Source organism: Marmota flaviventris, chromosome 6, assembly GCF_047511675.1.
Source record: "Marmota flaviventris isolate mMarFla1 chromosome 6, mMarFla1.hap1, whole genome shotgun sequence".
Taxonomy (NCBI): Eukaryota; Metazoa; Chordata; class Mammalia; order Rodentia; family Sciuridae; genus Marmota; species Marmota flaviventris.
In genome coordinates this window covers 60,454,967-60,476,319 of record NC_092503.1, presented here as the reverse complement: position 1 = coordinate 60,476,319, position 21,353 = coordinate 60,454,967, and the positions used below count along the sequence as shown (strand labels likewise).

The 21,353-nt window shown below is 30.5% G+C and overlaps 1 protein-coding gene across 3 annotated transcripts in view; it reads left to right on the top strand.

Annotated features, from left to right (window-relative positions):
• Grik2 (glutamate ionotropic receptor kainate type subunit 2) overlaps positions 1 to 21,011 on the top strand; it is a 677,012-nt gene extending 656,001 nt beyond the window's left edge. The window contains exons 15-17 of one of the 3 annotated variants that reach the window (XM_027928185.2): positions 6,360 to 6,610; positions 16,906 to 17,040; positions 19,355 to 19,433. In XM_027928185.2, the coding sequence (XP_027783986.1) occupies positions 6,360 to 6,610; positions 16,906 to 17,025 (371 nt within the window). In that variant the 3' untranslated portion in view covers positions 17,026 to 17,040; positions 19,355 to 19,433. Of the gene's footprint in view, positions 1 to 6,359; positions 6,611 to 15,267; positions 15,342 to 16,905; positions 17,041 to 19,354 lie in introns of those variants that run through there. The other 2 variants (XM_027928184.2, XM_027928187.2) reach the window with 2 other exon arrangements.
• The last annotated feature ends 342 nt before the right edge of the window (positions 21,012 to 21,353 follow it).

Genomic DNA, 21,353 nt, shown 5'->3' with positions numbered 1-21,353 from the left:
GAATACTTACTATGTGATAGGCATCATGCTGACACTGAATGGTCTAAAGTGGATAATGGATTGTTTCTTACCATCACTGACAGCGAGTCTGGTCTTAGTGAACATTTGAAGAAAATCATATTTTGGGGTATATGTCTTGAAAACACTTATCAGGCTAAATTCTTTTAAAGAAAAGGAATAATTAAGGCATTATTAAAGTTCTTTGAGGCATGTCCCTGGAATGCTATATATTTAAAGATTATGCTACGATTATATACCCAGGAGTATATAAATTAGTATGTTTCAGAGATTTGCAATATCTTGGGGCAATTACTACATATAATACTAAAAAATGAATATTAATAGCACATTTAAAAATTATTTTAAACCCACAAAAAGCAAATAGTAACCTATGGTTACTTCTGAATCATGCTCAGCACATAATATAATCATGAGATTTGAACAAATAAAAAATTTAAAATAAAGAAAACTGAAGTCCTTCAGGAAGTAAACAGAGTATTTGTCATTATGAAAATAAGAAATACTAAGAGATCCTTAGTCTTTTAACAAAATTTTTAAAAATTTGGGTTCTATTAGAACAAAACTACATATTTTGTATTTTCTTTCAAAAATTGGTTTAACCAATTTTGGCATACATATATATTTAAATAATTCTTACAGCTCTTGTCCCCCCCCCCACAAATAATCTTTCAGGGACTTGAAAACCAGGTGTGGAGAACTCAATGTGCTATGAATTCTCATGAGATGATGTTTCATGAAACTTGGAACAATAGATGAAGATGCAAGTTGACAACTTTGCTATCATAATGGATAAAATTCAGAACAAAGGAATTCATATACAGGGAGAGGCAGAAAGAGCTAAAAAGGAACATCTTCTTCCTGACTGAACCTATGTCATAAATGTAGTTTATTTTTACCTAAGGCAGTGGATCACAATAAGTGTTAATTATTGTTTCTAAAACAGTACAATTGAGATTTTAAAGAAAAATATTGTTGTGGGCACTGAAAGACTTGGGGAAAAATTGTTCCTCTGAAAATAAATTAAAAAGTTATAAGCAAATTTTATTTTTTATTTTTATTTTTTGCTGTTTTTGCCTCAGATAGATGCAAAGATATACATGTTATGGAGAATAATTTAAGATTCTTTGTTCAAGAAATTATTTAAATATGAAACAGTGGCACCTTTCCCAAAAAAGAAGATTATGATAAATCCAGTTTTGGAAATATTGTTTTAATGGGTTAAACCATATAAAACCTTGATCTGGAAGTAATGAATCTTTTGGCCTGATGGGTGGAAAATTACCAGGCTTGGCATAATATGATTTCAGCATATTTCATTAAATCTGATAGGGTATTAGATAATTTACTGTGCATCCAGAAATAAAAACTGTTTACCGATGAATAAGTCTTTGCCAGAATTAAGATTAATATGGATTGCATTTACCATATTTTTTATGATATCTGGATATACTGAAATAAGGGAGATATTTGTATATAACTGTACATTAGAACAGAGAATTAAAATGGCAGCATACTTGAGCAAATCAATAAATTGTGTATGTCAGACTTTAAAATTAACTATGACTTACATGTGTGCTGCATTCTACAAGTGAGGGACTTAGAATGGTAGAAAGGAAAGGATAGAGGGTGGAAAGAAGGGGAAGAAAGATAGGAGGAGAGGAGAGCAGGGGTAGGAAGGGAAAAGAAGACATTGGGGGAAGGAAATAAAAGGAAAAGAAAGGATGGGAGGAGTGAAAAGACTAAGACAAGGAAGGGCAGAAGAATAGAAGCCATCAGGGAGGGGCAAAAAGAGGAAGGAAGGGAAAGAGGGAGGGAGGCAGGGAGAGATGAATCATCTAAATTTACCTCTGAAATCTTTGCTGAGATTTGTTTCTATTATTTATAATAATCACAGTTTATTCTAGGAAATTTTAATAAATATCTTGGAAGAAATTCTCATAAAATCACAATTTTACATGAAATTATTTGATCAAAATTCAACATTTAGGGACTTTTGGAGTCAAAAATTTTATAAGTGAGGAAATTCTGCATAAGTACATTCGTCATTTTTATTTCTCCATCCACATATTGTCACAGTAGGTCGTTCAAAACAACCTCTATACCTCCTTGGATAGCTCAGTTTGAGCTTCATGTCTTATGCATATAACATCAAAAGGTTTCCTTGGAATAAACGTATGTCTCTCTTTCTCTTTCTTTTTCTTCTTATGCAAACTGGAACTCTTTTTACCTTATCACATGGTATTTTGGTAACTTCTAAAAAGATAATTTTAAAAACAATGTTCCCTTACTGTAAATATGGAGAATATGATGAAATAACCAAAGAAAGTCAAATGAGGGGAAAAAATATAAAAAGAACCAAAGAACCAATGTTACATAATAAAGATGCAAAGGCTAAATTCAGCTTTAGGAAGTGTTTGACTTATTTTGAATATCTACTTAAGTGTAGATAGTTTTACACAAAATATTTTATATGACTTTATAAAAACTGAAAATGAATGTTCACTGTGGAAATTCCACAGAGTTTCAATAAAACTGGAAATGAAGGTTGTCTGTCTACTGCAGATGTTGCAGATTTTTCAATAGTTTTGTCTATGTTGCTTCATTCATTTACTGATTTCCTTAATTTATGGTTGTCTACTTCTTAAGCATTTGACTAATTATTTTTAGTTGTAAGTTTGTAAGCATATTTGTGAGTTATAATAGACAACTTTATAATTTCCTCAGGTATTCTTTTTTCCCAAATGAAACAGAGACCTCTTGAAAAAAATGCATCTCTTCCTTGCAGGTGACCTGAAAATATAAATCTTCAGCTTCTCTGTTTAACCCAATTCCATCAGTTCCTTGCTGGTCAGTATATGAATTGAGGCTGGAATTGGGACTATCTAGCTAACTAATGACTCTTCACTTCATTAGAACTAAGCACATGGCTGTTCATGTCACAGGAGAATGAAAGATACTCTTTATTCTTTGATCTCAATATGTCCTTGATATTTCACAACTGGATGAAATTTCAGTCCACATTTGTCTGTGTAGAAATACTTCCCAATGAGCTTCAAATTCCATATCAAAGCAGTAGCAATTCTTTGTTGAAATACTGTTCCATTAAGAAAAAAAAAAAAAAACTTAAACTAAATTAATGAAATAATAATATGTAAAACATCAGTGATTTGCAGTTACTGATTATATCCATATATTATTTCATCCTATTAAAACCTCAAAATAAATTGTAGTAACTTTATAAGTTTGATTAAAACAAAATATCAATTAAACATTACTGTGCTCAGGAGAACGAGTGTATTAAGATTTTCTGCCAAGGGGAATTTTTTGTATTCGCAAGTAACCCAATTCAAGTAATCCAATTCTATACAACCTGTGCCTTTTTAAATTCACATCAAGTAGCAAATAAAACTGTATGCCCATTATCTGCAAAATATTGAATGATTGGATACAGTTTGTTCATCACCACTACCTTTCACTATTTGGAAATTGGAAATAGGAAGCTCAGCTGACAAGGAAACAAGAAAGGCCCATCATTTGCTAAGAAGTAGTTTGTTTTTGTAAATCTGTGTCTAGTTTTGTTCTTGAAATTATAGTGGAGAATGTTGTGTTTGACTATATCAGAACAAACATTCCAGTACAGTTCTGTGGGTATGGTGAATTGAAAAAACAACAACAAAAAAAAACTAATATTCTGTCAAAACTACTCAGGATGAGAAATAAGCTGGCCCAAAGTATTTAGCTGGATTAAGAGTGTTCTGTATTTGAAAGTCCCTTTTCAAGTAACAATCCCCTTAAATCTTGCTTATGATTATATTTCCAGAAGAGAAACTACATCTTGTGTTAGCCAGGTATGGCCATTTTCAGAAATACTGTCAGAAAAATGTTTGTTTTAGATGCTATGCTTTAAATGAAAATCACAATTGATAAACTACCAAACTACCATTGTGCTTAAAAGGGAAATTTCCTCGCCTTTCAATTAATATTTATTTTATAGGGAAAAAACATTAATAAGAATGGTTATTCAGAGTAAGAGTGACCTTTGAGCTAGTGCTAAGCTAGATATGGTGGATTAATGAAAATGGATAGTCAAAAAAAGATGGGTTCTAGGGGCTGGGGTTGTGGCTCAGTGGTAGAGCACTTCCCTAGCACATGTGAGGCGCTGGGTAAAATCCTCAGCACCACATAAAAAAATAAATAAATGAGCAAAATAAAGGTTAAACAAAAAAAAAAAAAGATGAGTTCCATGGTGTTTTATTACATTTCAAACAGACCCAAATCATAGATTGTTACTCTTTCATTCTTTCTTTTATTTTTGGTACCGGGGATTGAACTCAGGAGCACTCAACAATTGAGCCACATCCCCAGCCCTATTTTGTATTTTACTTAGAGATAGGGTCTCATTGCTTAGTGCCTCTCCATTGCTGAGGCTGGCTTTGAACTCACAATCCTCCTGCTTTAGCCTCCAGAGCCGCTGGGATTATAGGCATGTGCCACATTCTTTACAATGTCCTTAATCAAATTTTATGCTCTGCAGAAGATGCAAACATTTGTCTAAAGTCTATGAGAATTCAGAGAGATGGATGAATGGATGGGTGGTTGTATAAACCAATCAATATCTTCTCCAAAGAGCATGTAATATAGAAAAACAGGTTCCATTTAGACAGGTAATTAATAATAACAATAGATTACTTAAATTAATTGTCCAGTACCTAACTGTTCCAAGTAGAAAGTAGAATGGAGTAATACACTAAAATTTGAAGAGTGTATGGGGGCTGTAGGCAGAATTCCCACTGAGCATTGGAATTTGAGTAGTATTTGAAAAAAGAGCATAGGAAGGAAACTGGGAACAGGAATTCCTTTATTATACTTGGAATTTATTCCATAATAAAAATTTCAGAGACAGTTCCAATTACAAAGATGAATAATAGCCTTTTTAAAGAAAAACCATGAAAAAAGTTTTATAGAAACCATAGGCTTTTCTACTCTTTTGAGTAAAGTATTGTGTTAAAGAAATAGCTCACCAGTTGTGTTTGAAAGATCTTCACTACCTCAACATTTTCAACACACATACATGTTACAATTCTTCTTTGCTTTTACTTTACCTAATCTTGCAAAGAAAGATCTATGAATGTAGATATATTTACACATATAATCACAGGCAGCATTGAATAAAAGCTGAAATGTTTAGTATTTTTCTATAAGCAGAAAAACATGATGGGTGAATTTGTGCTAAAAAAATGGAATGTGAAGTATAGTGTTCTAGCAAAGAAAATTACACTTTAGAAGCAGGCTATTTCTGGATGGGAGAATGCATGCAATAAGTCCAATTTCTTGGGTCAGATTTTGAAAGATGCATGCAGTTCAATGTTTTTTTTTTTTTTCTGCTTCTAGGCATTCAATTAGTTAAATAATATTTACCAAGTAATTGCTAATGCAGATTAACATATACCTTTAAAAGCAGAATTCTAAATGAAAAAAAAATTTTTACACTCAGAATTGAATCCAGATATGCTTACCACTGAGCTGCATCCCCAGTCCTTTTAAATTTTTTATTTTGAGACAGAATCTCACTAAATTGCTAAGAGTCTCACTTGCTGAGGGAGACCTCGTACTTCAGCCTCAGCCTCTGCCTCTGGAGTCACTGGGATTACAGACGTGCGCCACATTGCCTCCACTGAAAAGAACATTTTTCTCCAAAGCACAAAATGACAAACAATCAAAAATACTTTACAATATCAAGTCAGAGAGTCTATGAATTATGAATTACATTTCCATAATGAATTGCAAATAATCCAATTCTATATAACCTGTGACTTTTTAAATTCACATCAAGTAGCAAATAAAACTCTATGCCCATTATCTGCAAAATATTGAATGATTGAATACGGTTTGTTCATCACTACTACCTTTAACTATTTAATTTCATATTGAGAAAAATAATTTCCCTACCTTACTAAAAATAAAATTATTGACTTAACAGTGCTCTGACTTCACTATAGAACCATTCTTAGATGTGAACTAAACTCTTTGTACTCTACCTTTTCCTTTTGTGAATTCTTTCTTACTGTTTGATTTATTTTCCAATGCTATGTGCTGTCAGCTTATAAAGTGGAGAAATTTCTTAGCAAAATTCATGTATCCTGCAAAATCTAGAAAGGCTTTCTGTTTTATTTATCTTATTAAACTTCTATTATCTTTTCCCGTTGATTTTCTCTACTGATTTGAATATATGCACACTCAAGCATTTGGAAAAATGTCTGCTTTCCTCTCATCTTGCTAACCTTTAGTTATGGAATTCTGTGTTCCTTGAATGGTTAACATGTTCTCTCCTTTCTTAGGTTCTCCATACAGAGATAAAATCACCATAGCAATTCTTCAGCTGCAAGAAGAAGGCAAGCTGCATATGATGAAGGAGAAGTGGTGGAGGGGCAATGGTTGCCCAGAGGAAGAAAGCAAAGAGGCCAGTGCCCTAGGGGTTCAAAATATTGGTGGCATCTTCATTGTTCTGGCAGCCGGCTTGGTGCTCTCAGTTTTTGTGGCAGTGGGAGAGTTTTTATACAAATCCAAAAAAAACGCTCAATTGGAAAAGGTAAATGTCACATTTTTGCAATTTAAAACACTTATTTTTGTTATAATAAAACACAAATGAAAAACTTTTTGATCTTTGCAACCAAGGGTAGTGCTTAGAACTGTGGCTGTTAATTGTCTATGTCATTTATCATATAAAAATTGCATTTTGTGAAATATAAAATATTTCACAAAAAGACTCATGATCACCCTCACAAAATTTAATTTCATTGTAATATATTTAATTATAGTCAACTTCAGAACAAATAGCTATTCCCATATTTTTAGAATCTGAATGAAGGGCAAATTTTGTTGCTCAAAGTTCATTGCAGTTAGATTAATAGAAGGTTACAGTTAATGAAAATTATAAATTGTATTATTAAAAAAAGCACTCTGAAGATAAAAAGGTATAATACTAGTTAAGAGTTTTGAGACAGAGATGTGAAATTTTATTTGGACATAGTTAACAAAATAAATTTATAGTTAAAAAACCTTAGCTTGCATTGTAGACATTTTAACTAACTTTCCTGTATTAATGAATATTTGGAAATATCATGGTTTCTTTTTTTCCACTTAATATATTAATATTATTATTAATATATTATTATTAACGAGTCTTTTTCCTGACTTGTGTCAGAGTCTTTATAAGAATATATGTATAATCTCAAATATATTGAGACTATTTTTTTCTTTTCATTTAAATGTATTTAGTCATTTGTATAAATGCTTTTGTATTCTATTCTTGAGAAGTTTGTGAACTCATTTACAGTTTTTATTTCTAGTTCTATAATTGTAAATATGACAGAGAATATTTGACAAATCACTCCAGGTGACTTTTTGTATGTATGGTTATAGCTCTGGACCTGAAATAACTAATATTTTTAAATCTTCCAGCACTTTGTGTATAGAGCCTTTTGCAAATGAACATCTTTGTGTTTTTAATAAAATTCAACAACTTTTAGGTCTTCAATTCAGCACCTATGTTAGAGTAAAGTTATGGTCTCTTTAATTTTTGAAAGGTTAATGAACATTTATTGGTAAATACAAAGAACGAAAAGTGGTATTTAAAAATAATGTCATACCGTAATACAAGGGAAATATATCCTGTTAAAATTCTTTGAAATACTAATACCTTTAAAACTGATCTTGAAAACATAGTTGAAACTATCTTTCTTTTGCTTATTGTTATGACAACTGTCCCCTTTCTGAAATCAGGAATTTGGATACGGTTTTCACATATTTATTTGACTACAGTTCTTGAAACTTACAAATAATGTTTTTAATAAATGAATATTTTATAAGCTCATTCTTCCTGTGACTAAAGTAGCCAATTATGAACCTTGAAAATTTCGGAAAATCATGGAATTTTCCCTCAACAACATTAAGAATGACTATTTCTCCTGATTTGAAAAATCAAATATTTTTTGTACCTGTGTGACTAATAATGACTAAATACAGTTTTTTTTTTTTATTATGAACCTTTCTCTGGTATAAAAATGAGTTTTAAAATTAAATCCAAAGACTAACCAAAAAAAAAAAAAAATTAACTCATCACTTATTCTTGTCATTATAATTTGTGAATAAATGTGATATTTGGTTATTTAATGCTTAAAATATGAACAAAATTATAGAAGGAACTTGGGTTTTCTAATTGGAACTTCAAATCATTCATATGTAATTATTTTCTTTAAGTTATAACTTAATATTAAAATAAAATAGACAAATTAAATCTGGACATATGTGTTATTCTATTGTCCTTATCTCTAGGTGTCTTGTTCATTTGATATACCTAAGTTGTTTTCCAAAACAACACTAAAAAAGTTCTTTTGAAAACAAAAACAAAGAGAAAAGTGATTTAATTTTGAAAATAAACTCCCTTTATTGTTATTATATATAATTAATTCAGTTCAATTTTTCAGATGCCAAGCGGAATTTTTGATATTCTGTGGACATATATGACTTTCTAAAAATTAGGAAAAGGAAATTAATGTTTTTTTTTTTTTTTTTTTAAAAAAAACTGAGACAGATGGGGCAGTATCATTATACTGGGAAGGATGTGAACAGTAGTTCTTATTCAGCACAGACTGGGTACCGCAGTCTCATAGCCCATGCTTGCACAGAGCCGCCACATAACTCCCCTAGGGAAATCCAGATTTTCTACCTCAGCACTGGTGATGATTCAGATCCTTCCCTGGCTTCTGTTGTAGTTTCATCTTTGACTTCTCCAGTGTGTATATTTCTTCTAATTGCACTATTTTTTTTTTAATTTACAAGATCATATTTTGCATTTTCACTAGAACAAACCTTGTCCAGTTTTCTACCTTGCAAATTCCCACCAATCATTTTAGGTTAGGCATTAAATTGTCCAGACCTGTTCCCTAATAGATAGTTTTAATGGGTTTGGGCATAAGGCATGGCTTGTATCTACAAGATGGAGGTGGGTTTTTAATTTCTGTTGCAATGAAAACAATGTGGCCTGTACATTTCATGTTTTTGCTTGGCTGATTTCAGGTCCAATCATCATCCAACATTCATCCCCTGTTGAAATGTTGGGAAGCTATTTTTCTCATTTTAAATAATTTCTGGAATTATGTGTAGATATCTTTCTCTGTAAATCCTATGCACATCTTTATTATTTCTAACCATATTACCGAGTTTAGCTTTATTGTTTCTGCTTGAGGCACTTTTCTCCCTGGTAAACTGTTATTTCCTTTTGGACAAGAACTTTGTTCTTTTCTTTGTATCTCAAAGATCTTGGCATAGTTCTATCAATCATTTAAGTTCATGATGAAATTGATTCCAGTAAGATATTTTAAAAGTATATCATAGAGAAAATTTTAGTACATTAAGTGATTATTGATTTATTGGAGGTGACTCATTCTATTTATTGTGATGAATTGTGTTCAAGAGCTTAATTCTTCATTTTTTCTTGAAATCTGTTAGGCTTTATAATCCAGCCTAACAGATATTTAACACTTTACTTAATTTATTAAAATTAGCTATAACATATTCCTGGTTTTTATCATAAATATTCATGAATCCATATAGCAATTCACAATTTACTTAAATTTGCCATAATGGGTGTTTTAACCTAAAATTTTTAGAATTAAAAACAAGGTAAACAGTTGGGAAATTACTTATTTATTCAATAAATAGTTATTAAGAGACAAATCTGCAATGAATTTCTTTGCACATTGAATGTAAACAGGAATGTACTAGTCACAGTTATGGCTCAAATTGCATTCTCATCACATTTCTCCTTACTAAATTTCTTTCCTTTTGTTTTGATCTATAGCATTTCAGTATTAAAAAAAAATCAACTTCCCTGTCTCTATCTGAATAGTGTATCATATATAATGTATAGACAGCATAGTTGAATATGAACTTTATGAATCAAATTTATGAATATGTAATATATTTACATATCAGTCTTACATTTAATGGTAATGATGATGATGAAATTAGATTAATAACTTTTATTGTTTAAAGATGGAAATAAAATATCTTATATGACTTTTATTTTGTAAAATATTATTGAAAACAATTCTTGATAACCATACCTTTTCTTATAATTCCAAGCTGAAATTTAAGGCTAGTATATAAAAGTATCATTTTAGTTCAATCCCTAGCACCACAAAAAGAAAAACACCACATTATATTAAAATGAATCAATGTAAAAATGAAAACAGAGACTAAAATGGAAATATATAGAGTATAAAAATAAACAAACATGAATTGCATTGCTTTCAGATAACCATAGATGGTATACAATAATTTGTATAATATCGACTTTAATTTTGATGCAAATACTAAAGCATCAACGATACATTGATTTTTATTTATTCACATTTTTAAAATAAATAAGTATTTTTCTGATTTTTTCCAATTGGACTATTTGGAAGAATGCTCAAGTTTTTCTTGTCTGAATATATTTTTTAAAAGTAACCAATCAACATGTACATTTTATATAATTTTATTTTGGTATTAACTTTTCCTTGGTTGTAAATGTGTTGCTCTGTAAGACTGTAACAATTGAATTGGAGTAAACAATCCAAGAATTAGTCCTATACCTCACACAATGATCAGTACATTTTAGTTGTATAGATTTGTTTAATAGGTCTCATTATGTCCTTATGATACTTATAGTTGAAACAAGCTGCTTAACAAAACAGTTTTCTATGGTACTTATGGTAATATACTAGCTTTGTAAGTATATTGTAATATTTTTTTATCTTTATAAAATTATTTGTAACTTAATTATGGTTCATTAATTTATGTTTAAAATTTCTCATTCTTACATAATTAATGTCCTGTTTTAAAAAATATCCACAACTATGTCTTATGTTGACTTTCAGCTAGAATATTAACATATATGTAGATACATTTTAGCCTGATATACATACAAACATACTGTATTCCCTACTTAACAAAATGAATTTAATTGTTTTTATTGAATGTCTTGGCCATGAGTTATTGAGTCCTCTGACACAAAAACATCTTCAAAAAGTGCCCCAAATATTTACTATTTTATCATATTTATTTACAATAAATACAGTGAATAATCTGAGAAATAAAATAAATAAATAGTTGCTTTGATAGTGAGCTGGTAAGACAGATATCTTGAGCACGTATATTTGTTCTACTATCTTTCTAAGATGGTTGAAGTGTACAGTATTATATCTATGAGTGATAGTTGTTTCTTAGGACATAGTTGGTTTCAGTCAATACAGTTGTTGTTATTGTAGATCTCTGGAGAACCTTATCCAAGATAATCTCCAAAAAATGATATTTTTCTGGTATTGACAGTCCAAAACAAGTTTTTGTAGGGCACCCAGAATGTTTTTGTTTGTAGTTGAATAACATATGTAGAAGATTACTTACTATAAATCAGAGGAGTAGAAACACAAATAAATGAAACTTTTCAGTGTATGGAGTGATAGGAGAAAATCAGAGTGGTTTAGTTAAAACTTGCAAGACGATGGATCCTTAGTGAAAAATTGTCCATTAGGAAAATGCATTTCAAAGTTCCCTGAATTTGTATTTTATAGAAGCCAAAGAATTAAAACAAGTTCCTATATACAAATTGCTTTCTGTATGTTGAAGAATTAGTGTTTACAGAAACAGTTCTTTTTAAAGAACCCATTTATTGAATAAGTTACAGTAATTCAAACTGTGTTATAAATGATCAATAAAGATTTTGTTTGATTGTTTATGTTTTTCTCAGTGATGTCTATTTACACAATGCAAAATATCTGCACTTTTCATTAATTAAATTTGATGCAAGAAATTTTAAATGCATTTAAATTTTCAGAACTTAAAAGCTTTAAGTTGATTTTTAATATAAGAATATTTAACTATATAATGTGTTGTTCTTTAAAAGTTATATATTGTAAATAAACTTGGACCAATATTCCCATTAGTATTGTTTTTTATGTCACTTTGTCTGAGGCAGAGTGTCTTTCAATTTCCTTTAATGATCTGTATAAAGACCAACTAGATGGTTTTTTAAAATGTCTTTATATGTAAATATGAGATACTTGGAAATAATATTTCTGTATGTATTTAACTCACTAATCCACTTTCAGCTAAAGGATTTTCAAGTCAACTATTTATGATGATGCAGTCTTTATTTATCCCTGCAAGTGATGTTCTAAAACTGAGATTGTAGCTTGACAAATGACAGTATTGCTATCATATTTTTTTATAAATTACTTTAGGTTTTTTGTTTATTTTTTTTCTTTTTAGTTATAGATTGACACACAATATTTTTATTTATTTTTATGTGGTTCTGAGGATCAAACTCAGTGCCTCACACATGAGAGTCAAGCACTTTACCACTGAGCGACAGCCCCAGCCCGACTTTAGGCTTTTTGACATGCATGTCGATGTCACTTGAGTACAAAACTATCCAAAGAGCCATGAAAATGTCATTACTTATATTGTGCAGAGGAGGATAGTGTCTCAAAGGTCAAATATGTTACTCAAGGTCAATGATGCTTAGTCTAACACTTTAAATTATCACATACTATACACAATGAAGGTGATTATTTAACTATTTTTTGTTGTTTATTTTCCCTTGAAGTTGCACTGAGACAATCTATAGATTAGGAGTTTCAATAAAATAAACAGATTGCAGCCTTAGATCATAGGCACTGTCTAATTATTTCATTTTCCAAACTATAAATAAATAGTTTTAGAATTAGAAATACATGAAAGCACAATTCAACCTTGTTTTAATCAAGTTTAAAATTGGTTTAGCCTTTCTTTACTTTCTAAACATTAAATAAATCGGATTATGAACCTATAATGGAAGTGCATTAGGAATTAAGATATGAAATCCTATCATTTTTGACAGCAAAGGTGGAACTTGATTTCATTTTTAAGTAAAATAAGCAGACCACAGAAAGGCAAGTACCATATGATCTCACTTGTATGTGGAATATAAAAAGCTTGTTTTCTTAGAACCTGAGCATGGAATGGTGGTTATCAGAGCCTGCAAAGAGTCAGAGGGAAAATGGGGAGAGGAGAGGTTGATCATTGCGTATTAAATTAAAAACAAGAGTAAAATATTCTGGTATGCTATTTTATAATAGGATAATTAGGAAAAACAATGGCAGTGCTGTACATCTCAAAAAGCTAGAAGAAAGGATTTTGAATGTTTTCATTATAAAAAAATGAGAAATGTTTGAGGAGATGTGTTTAACTGTCTTAAACATCCCATGATATATGTGTATCAATTAATCACATTACCCATTAATATATACAGTTTTTCTGTTTTTATGTATTAGTTTAAAAAATAAATTAATTTATTTCACTGGTGTATTAACTAAAGTTGTTTTGGATCTAGCCAGACCTTATTTATTGATTTTTCTAGCTAAAATAGGGAAGTGTGAAAATGTCTAATGAAGATTTATTTTTCCTAGTCTCACTGTATTTGCAAATATAATATGAAGATATTGGGTAACTTTTCTTAAGTCAAGGCTTCTTATAATATTTTAATCTTTGGCTATGTTTATCATTGTAAAATAATCCAGGCTAAAACATAACATGCTTTGTCATTTGATTTACTCAGAAAGATATGCATTTCATTTTTCTGTATTTTTTCTGTTTGCTATATAATTTAGTATGCAAATAATTTAACATTTAATAGGAAAAGAATCCAAGCACAAATATCAACTAAGAATGAAATCATCATTAATGAGGCTGCCTCATATAATAAAGTATTCATATAATGAATGTTAAGAGATTAAGGTTCTTGTCTTAACTTTGATGTTAGCTGTGTGCTTATAGGTACAACTTAAATACTTAAGTTTTAGTTTCTCTTATTATAAAATTACATTGATTAAGCAATAGGGTCTCTACAAACCTTACACATAAAGTCCCTTCTGACTCTGTAAGTCTTATGTAAATAGTATAACTTTTTCAAAATCATAGCTACAATAAAACTGAATATCAAGATCAAAGTTGCTATATATTTTTGAACATGAGTGTTTTGACAATTCATTTATCATCTCTCTTTGCTTCATATAGCCTTAGGTCAATTCAGACTTCTGATATACAGCATTAGCTGTTTGATAACTTTAAAAGGTTACCAGTTAAAAATAGTATAAATCAAAAGGAAAAATTTAATGGGTCACATTAAATGATATTTGTTTTCTGATTTAATACACTGATATTCATATAAATACTATATGAAATATTCTATACATTTTATTCCCTTTTAGTTATTTATTTAGTTATTATTTAATATGATATAATTTTCTGTAATGGATGACAGTAACTATTTTGATTCGCATCCACTGCATACAATTCATGTTTCTACAGCAAATGGCTTATAGGGACAGAAATTAAGTGGAAAGTGTCAAGAATGTATTGATTATCCATAACTGGTTAAAAAATTTTAAATGAAAACCACAAAATGGAACAGTTTGGTTGTCATATGCTGGTGTATGTTATTAGATTAATCACAAAACCTGATACAGCAGATCAAAGATATTTTCACAGGGATTCAAAAAATAACTATATGAAAAAATGGTTGTGAATCATTCTGAATGATTTAGTTAATTCTCTCAAGAAATAGGATAGCAAGACACATAAAATAGTTTCATTCTTAAAAACAAACACTAATAAAGACTTGATAGTAAATATACTTTATGATTATTTGTTTAGGTGATAAGCAAATACATTAATTTAACATGAGAATGATGAGCTTAAGAGTTAAAAATATCAAACTTGTAATTTTTCTGCGGTCTGGTTTTAACTTAATAATAAATTTTATGACAGTGTTCAATGTGGAGTGTGGTTATATCTAGAATCCTAATGTTTAAAATATCTGTTTTCCAAAAGCTATCACATCATGTTTTCATATATCTATAAATTGGAAAGTTAAGTTATTCTGAAATACCAACAATGGTGTTTTGTGAAACCACTTAAGTGAACATGTATCAGTGGACTATTTATGTGTGTTTTTATTATACTCAAAATACAAGTTAGGGCTTTAAAATCAATGTAAATTAACCAGTTTTATACTTTTAAAAATTTCTAGGCATTTATTATTGAAGAATGAGAAATGTAAATATAGTTTGCTTCATTCGATCTAGTAAATTTTGTAAAGAATTTTACTTATTTTAATGCAATTATACATGCTAACAGCTCAAAGATTTAAATTTTCATTTTCAGGAATCTTCTATTTGGTTAGTGCCACCATACCATCCAGACACTGTTTAGTAAACTTTTGAAACTTACTAAAAGAGGTTTTTAATAATGGTTAGTATCCTTGTGCCTTTCTTTTTTCTTTTTGTAGTCTGTTACATTAATGTGGAGAAACATTTTCATTGCTGTTTTCACTCTAAGGGACTTCCCTTATGTAAGGACACAATGCATGGGTTTCCACCCCTGAGAAGAAGTGATTTATAGGCAAAGTAGTTTTCCCTCTGGTACTTCCTTCTCTACACTTATTTCTTCCTCCCTGTCTCCTTCACTCCTTCCTTGCTTCATTCATTTCTCTTATTGTTTCCTCCTACTAATTCTTTATGATAACTTGGGAAACTCATGTAAAGTGCACATGATTTTTGTAAAGCCTATTTCATAGTTCAATTAAAAAAACTTAAAAATTCTAAACACTCTTGGGAAGTAGAAAAATCTGTTTCTATTGAATGATAACAAGTTAAAGCTTTATGTAAACGTTATAGTAACTTTCTGACAGCATACAATAAGGATATTTCACAAAACTATGTGATTTCAATTTTAGATATATACACAGATCAAGATATGGAATTTATATTACAGAACTGTAACAAAAACCAAACCAAAACTAAACAAAATAAGATGTATACCCTAGTTAAAAACACCCAAGTCATACTTTATGATATCATTAAATGCCTTTGATTTGTTCTGTTGATTCCAAAATCTTTCTGAAATTGAAAGGATTTCAAAGTTTCATGATGGATTTGAAATAATCTCTCAATGAGATAAGAACCTATCTTTTCACAGTAATTTTATTTGTAACCTAAAGGAAAACTATTTTTTCAGGTAATCTTATACTGATAGATCAAAAAGGAACTGGCAAAATTCAGCTTATTTAGAGAGAAGATTAATAAAGTTGATATTTTGACATTGTACAATCAAGACCATTGGTTGATTAAAGGTTGCTTCACTAAAATTTTCACTTTCTAATGGCTTTGTAAAATAAATGAAGTCTAAAATGATAAAGGTGGGTTACAGGTTTATAATTTTTAGATTGTTTCTAAATTGGTAACTATAATTACTTAAGATAATTTAAAAGTATAAAAGATAAACTATTCTGATCTTAGATTGGAACAGGTTTTGCCTACATTTTATATTAGTCTTAAAATCTGATATTACATGAAATTACTTAAAATAGTTTTATGTCTTAATTTATATTCTAAGGTAAGCATAGGGTACCAATTATTGAATTTACTAGAAATAAAATTGAGTCATTTGTAGTTGCATGTATATGACACTTATAAGATTAGTTCCTAAGGAAATTGGTTGCTTTGTCTACTTCTTTAGTACAGACAAAATAATAATAATAATAATAATAATAATAATAATAATAATAATAATATTTCCGCCTTTTCTGCTTTGAAACCAATGTAATCAAATTGCCTGAAAATTGAGACTGCCAAAAGAAGGTGATACAAATTAGTCAGTGTTGGGGGAATTTGGTGCATTTGAACAAAAATCTTAATTCAAAAAATTCTGTATTTCACGTCCTACAACATTTTAAGGGTAATAGGATCAAAGTCTGAGCCTGTCACATTATCTAATCCATTCTTCTGTTAAATGTTTCAACAGAGAGCCAAGACTAAGTTACCTCAAGACTATGTATTTCTCCCCCTTTTGGAGTCAGATTTTTCCATTTCTGCAGTGTTGTCATCATCATCATCTTCATCATCATTATCATCATGTTCTTAATAAATACATCTAATAGTAGGTATTAAGCAATGAGAAACACTGTGTCCATACATTGGCTGGCAGGTGCCATAGAAGTCCTTTAATAGATGTATAATTCATGAATTTCAGAACTGTTTATTTTAACAAATAATAAATAATGAATGTTAGTGACTATAATTAATGGGAAATTATGGATAACATTTAATCATCACCCATTTTCAGTGATAATAAATTAACATTTTTACTAATTTTATGTTATTTAACAAATGCCAAAGTTTTACATTTGGTTTCGTTAAGCTTCTAAATGTGAAAAAGTTTTAAGCAAATAAATCAGAAAAACTGTTAAATAAGAGTTAAAATATTAGGGCCATGTGTACTTATTGTTGTTAATAATTAATTAGATTGCTATTGTTAATTCGATCAGCACTTAAAGAACACATGTGTGTACAAGCAGTGCCATAAGAAATTGTTCTCTGCTCTTTACATTTCAGCGTGAATGATGCATAGGAGACCTAGAGGCCTGATAGAAAAGCATAAAAATGAGTACAAAATACTGGAGAATAGAACTAAATTGAGTGAAAAAAATCAGCCTGTGGAAAGGGCTTCCTAGATAAACTAATATCTGAGTCATGTCCTGAGCTAAGGGATAAAGTGGTAGTTATATAAAAATGAAAAACCTCAACAGGATAACAGAGCAAGAAGAAGCAAAGGAGAAAAGTTGTGGTGGTACAAATAGAGAAGGCTGTGTAGACAGAGAAAGGGAGAAGTTGGGGCGAGGGAAGATGGGAAAATGGGGAGAGGGCTGAATCAGAGAAGTCACAATGGGAGATATGATTTGACCTGTTTCTTACAGGAGAAAATGTTGTTAATAATTTATGGTTAAATATGTAGATTATCCTGGCAACGGTGAGCCCTTACAGATGGAATATAGTAAACACACACTTAGGAAGGCCAGTAAGTAAGTTATTTAAGGAACTTATCAGAGAAAAATGAGGATATAGACACAGATGAATAAAAAGGTGTCAAAAATCTCATAACTTGGATACACTGCAGAAGATGGTGTGAATGACAGGAAGTCACTTACCTCTGATTTACTGTCTCTCTCATGTACAGGCCTCACTAATGTATTGTTTAAAGTGTCACAAAAGACCATGCATTCAAATTAATTTTTAAGAACATCAGACATATGTATGCTAAAATTTTTATTCTATATCTCTTAGAAGTAGTCTAAATTAAGAAACAGCAAGGTAGAAATACCTAATGCAACAAACAGGTCTTCACATGCATTTTTGATTAGGTTTATTTCATCATGTTTTCATATCACTTTTTTACAGTTCTGTAACTGTTTTTGTACTTGTCAATGTTTGGTTGTTGTCTAGATTTTTTGGTTCTTGTACAAAAAGAGCCTAATTTGAGTTTCAACTATGATATGCTGCTGCAGTTGGTTTATCTGATTTGAGTGTAACTAACACATAAATATCTCAATCAAGTGGAGAAAGAAACTAACCAAATTTTGTTTCATGTATACAACTCTATAATGGAATTCTGAGGAGCTGTGATAATGATCCCCAGATATACAGAATATCTAGAAAATCTTTTACAAATAAGATGGGAATTAAGAAAAAAATATTGGGTCATTTTTATTTCTCATGGGATGAATTATTTTCAGCTCTCAGTTGTCAAGTTGTTCATGACAAAATAAAGATAATATTTATTTATAGATGTTTAACACGTTACAATTTGTCATTTCATAATTAAATCACATTTGTTTCTAATCACCATTGATATTTTATAGGTAAAGTCACAAAAATGTAATTAAATACTAGAAATTATTTTCATAGCTTTGTCTGTGTGAGTGCTATTTTTGTTGTTTTGAGATGCATAATGAAGAGTCAATGTTTACAGAAAATTTGCATATTTCATCTTGTGATCTGAAAAGTAGTACATTTCTTCTATATTGTTTACTTTTTAACTGTCAAGAATGGATTTCTGGTGCAGATTTATGTATGTTTGAATTTAAATTTTAAGGTAGATTTTTATTTTATACTGATCAATTTTTACATATGTCATCAGAAAATCTTTTTCAATAGATATGAATTATATACATTACTAGCTGAGTGTTCATTTCTGTATCAGGTGGATATAAACTAGCCCAATTTGATGGCATATTTTAATTATAATATGTTGTATCTTAACACTGTAAAAATTTGTTATAACTTTTATAATGAAAAATTTCAAACCTTTGAGTCTGCTAAATTGGCAAGTCTATTGAGATGGATTTTAATATTGTTTCTGGAAATTTACAGTTTGTCTGTTTTGTAATATTCAAATATTCTGTGTTTTTCTGTAGAGATCCTTCTGTAGTGCTATGGTAGAAGAACTGAGGATGTCCCTGAAGTGCCAGCGTCGTCTAAAACACAAGCCACAGGCCCCAGTTATTGTGAAAACAGAAGAAGTTATCAACATGCACACATTTAACGACAGAAGGTTGCCAGGTAAAGAAACCATGGCATAAAGCTGGGAGGCCAAACACCCAAGCACAAACTGTCGTCTTTTTTTCCAAGCAATTTAGCGAGAATGTTTCCTGTGGAAATATGCAACCTGTGCAAAATAAAATGAGTTACCTCATGCCGCTGTGTCTATGAACTAGAGACTCTGTGATCTAAGCAGTTACAATGATCAGACTTGATTTACAAGCATCATGGATCAACCAAGTTACACGGGGTTACACTGTTTATCATGGGTTCCTCCCTTCTTCTGAGTGAATGTTACATGCGCATTTTGTGGCTGGTTTCAAATGCAGTCCAGTGAGCAATTACAGGTTCTTTTGAAGCCCATCTGTTGCCAGGAGATGGAATGTCAATGCCCAACAGGGTAACCAGTAGAAAAAAGTCTTTAAGAATAAAAATACTTGGAATCAGCAAAAACTGTAGTGTAACAAGAAACAGTACAGTCTTCTGAGCAGCCAGATAATAGAAGTGATTATGTTACTAGCCCCCACTACTCAGTATTATTGTCTGAATAAACAACATGTGTTTATAGGATGTGAAAAAATTGTAATGCAAAACACATCTGAATTCCATGGAAAGTGGAATATAAAGCAGATCTTCATCAATTGTTTTTCTTTCTTTTTTTTTTTCTTTTTCTGATAGTCTGTGTTGCTGATTGAGATAGAAATATCAATTATGAAGGCAATAATGTTTTTTTTCTTAAGTTCACCAAGACAAGAGATTTAACATGCAACTCTACCAGATCCCTACTTATTCTCCTGATACCCTTTCCCTAACCCCACACCAGAAATAAAAATGCAACAGTTGGTTCATTGTTTCTGAGTCGAAAGGATGATGTTTTGCAATCTTTGTCTGAACTTGTAAAGGAGGGCTCAATATTGATTGGTTATGTGAAGGCAGAAGCTTTCATGCTAACATTAAGATATGTCAATCCAAACCCTTGTTCCTGTTAGAAATGAACTTGATGGAGTCTGGGCAGATCTTGATGATAAGAGAAAGGGGACTTGTCATCTACAGAAAAGTATGTGCAAAGAACTTTGAAGTGGACTGCATTTAACAATACAGTCACAATGTTAAATGAACAAAATTCTTGAGCAGTTTTTTTTCAAAAAATGTTCAGGTTTATTTGTGGAAATGCAAGATTTCTATGAAAATAGTTTTTGTATGGAAATTTTTGTAATACTTTTTATCAACAAAATAAGAACATGTGTTCCTGTCAGGGGTGTGATGTCAAGCATGAATGGTAGTGCGTGTGCACCACCAACGTTTGGTGAAAACTATTTTTATCAAGAAAAAGGAATCATAGAAGAGAAATATTTTCAAGTTAGATAATATAAAAGCTAGGTGCACTACCACCACTGCTTACCATGCCACACCCCTGGTTTCCATGAGACTGACAACATGCTGTAATGAACAATTGTGTGTAAAATGGTAAAAGACACAGACCTCTTGACAACATTGTGATAACAGTTGAGTGCACACAGTTTGCTGTTTGAATCCAATGCACAAAATTAAAAAAAAAAAAACATTAAAATTATGTCCATTTTACTTTCAGCTTTGACTTTCATTTTTCTCTTGCATGTATAAGTATGTGCACCATATATTCTTTGTGTTAAGAGAAGTACGCATTCTGAATCCTTCTAGGTCATCAAACATGGCCACTTCCCAACACCTGAAGACAAGAAGAAAGCTTGGAGAAGGAGCTACTCAGACTTAGGAAAAGCTGGACTGTGATGTAATGTAGTCTTTAGGCTTAGGGTAGTTAAAAGGAGAAAAATTAGTGATTCTAGAGATAACAGTCATAATCTGACCCTTTCTGTGAGTGGATACTGACTATGT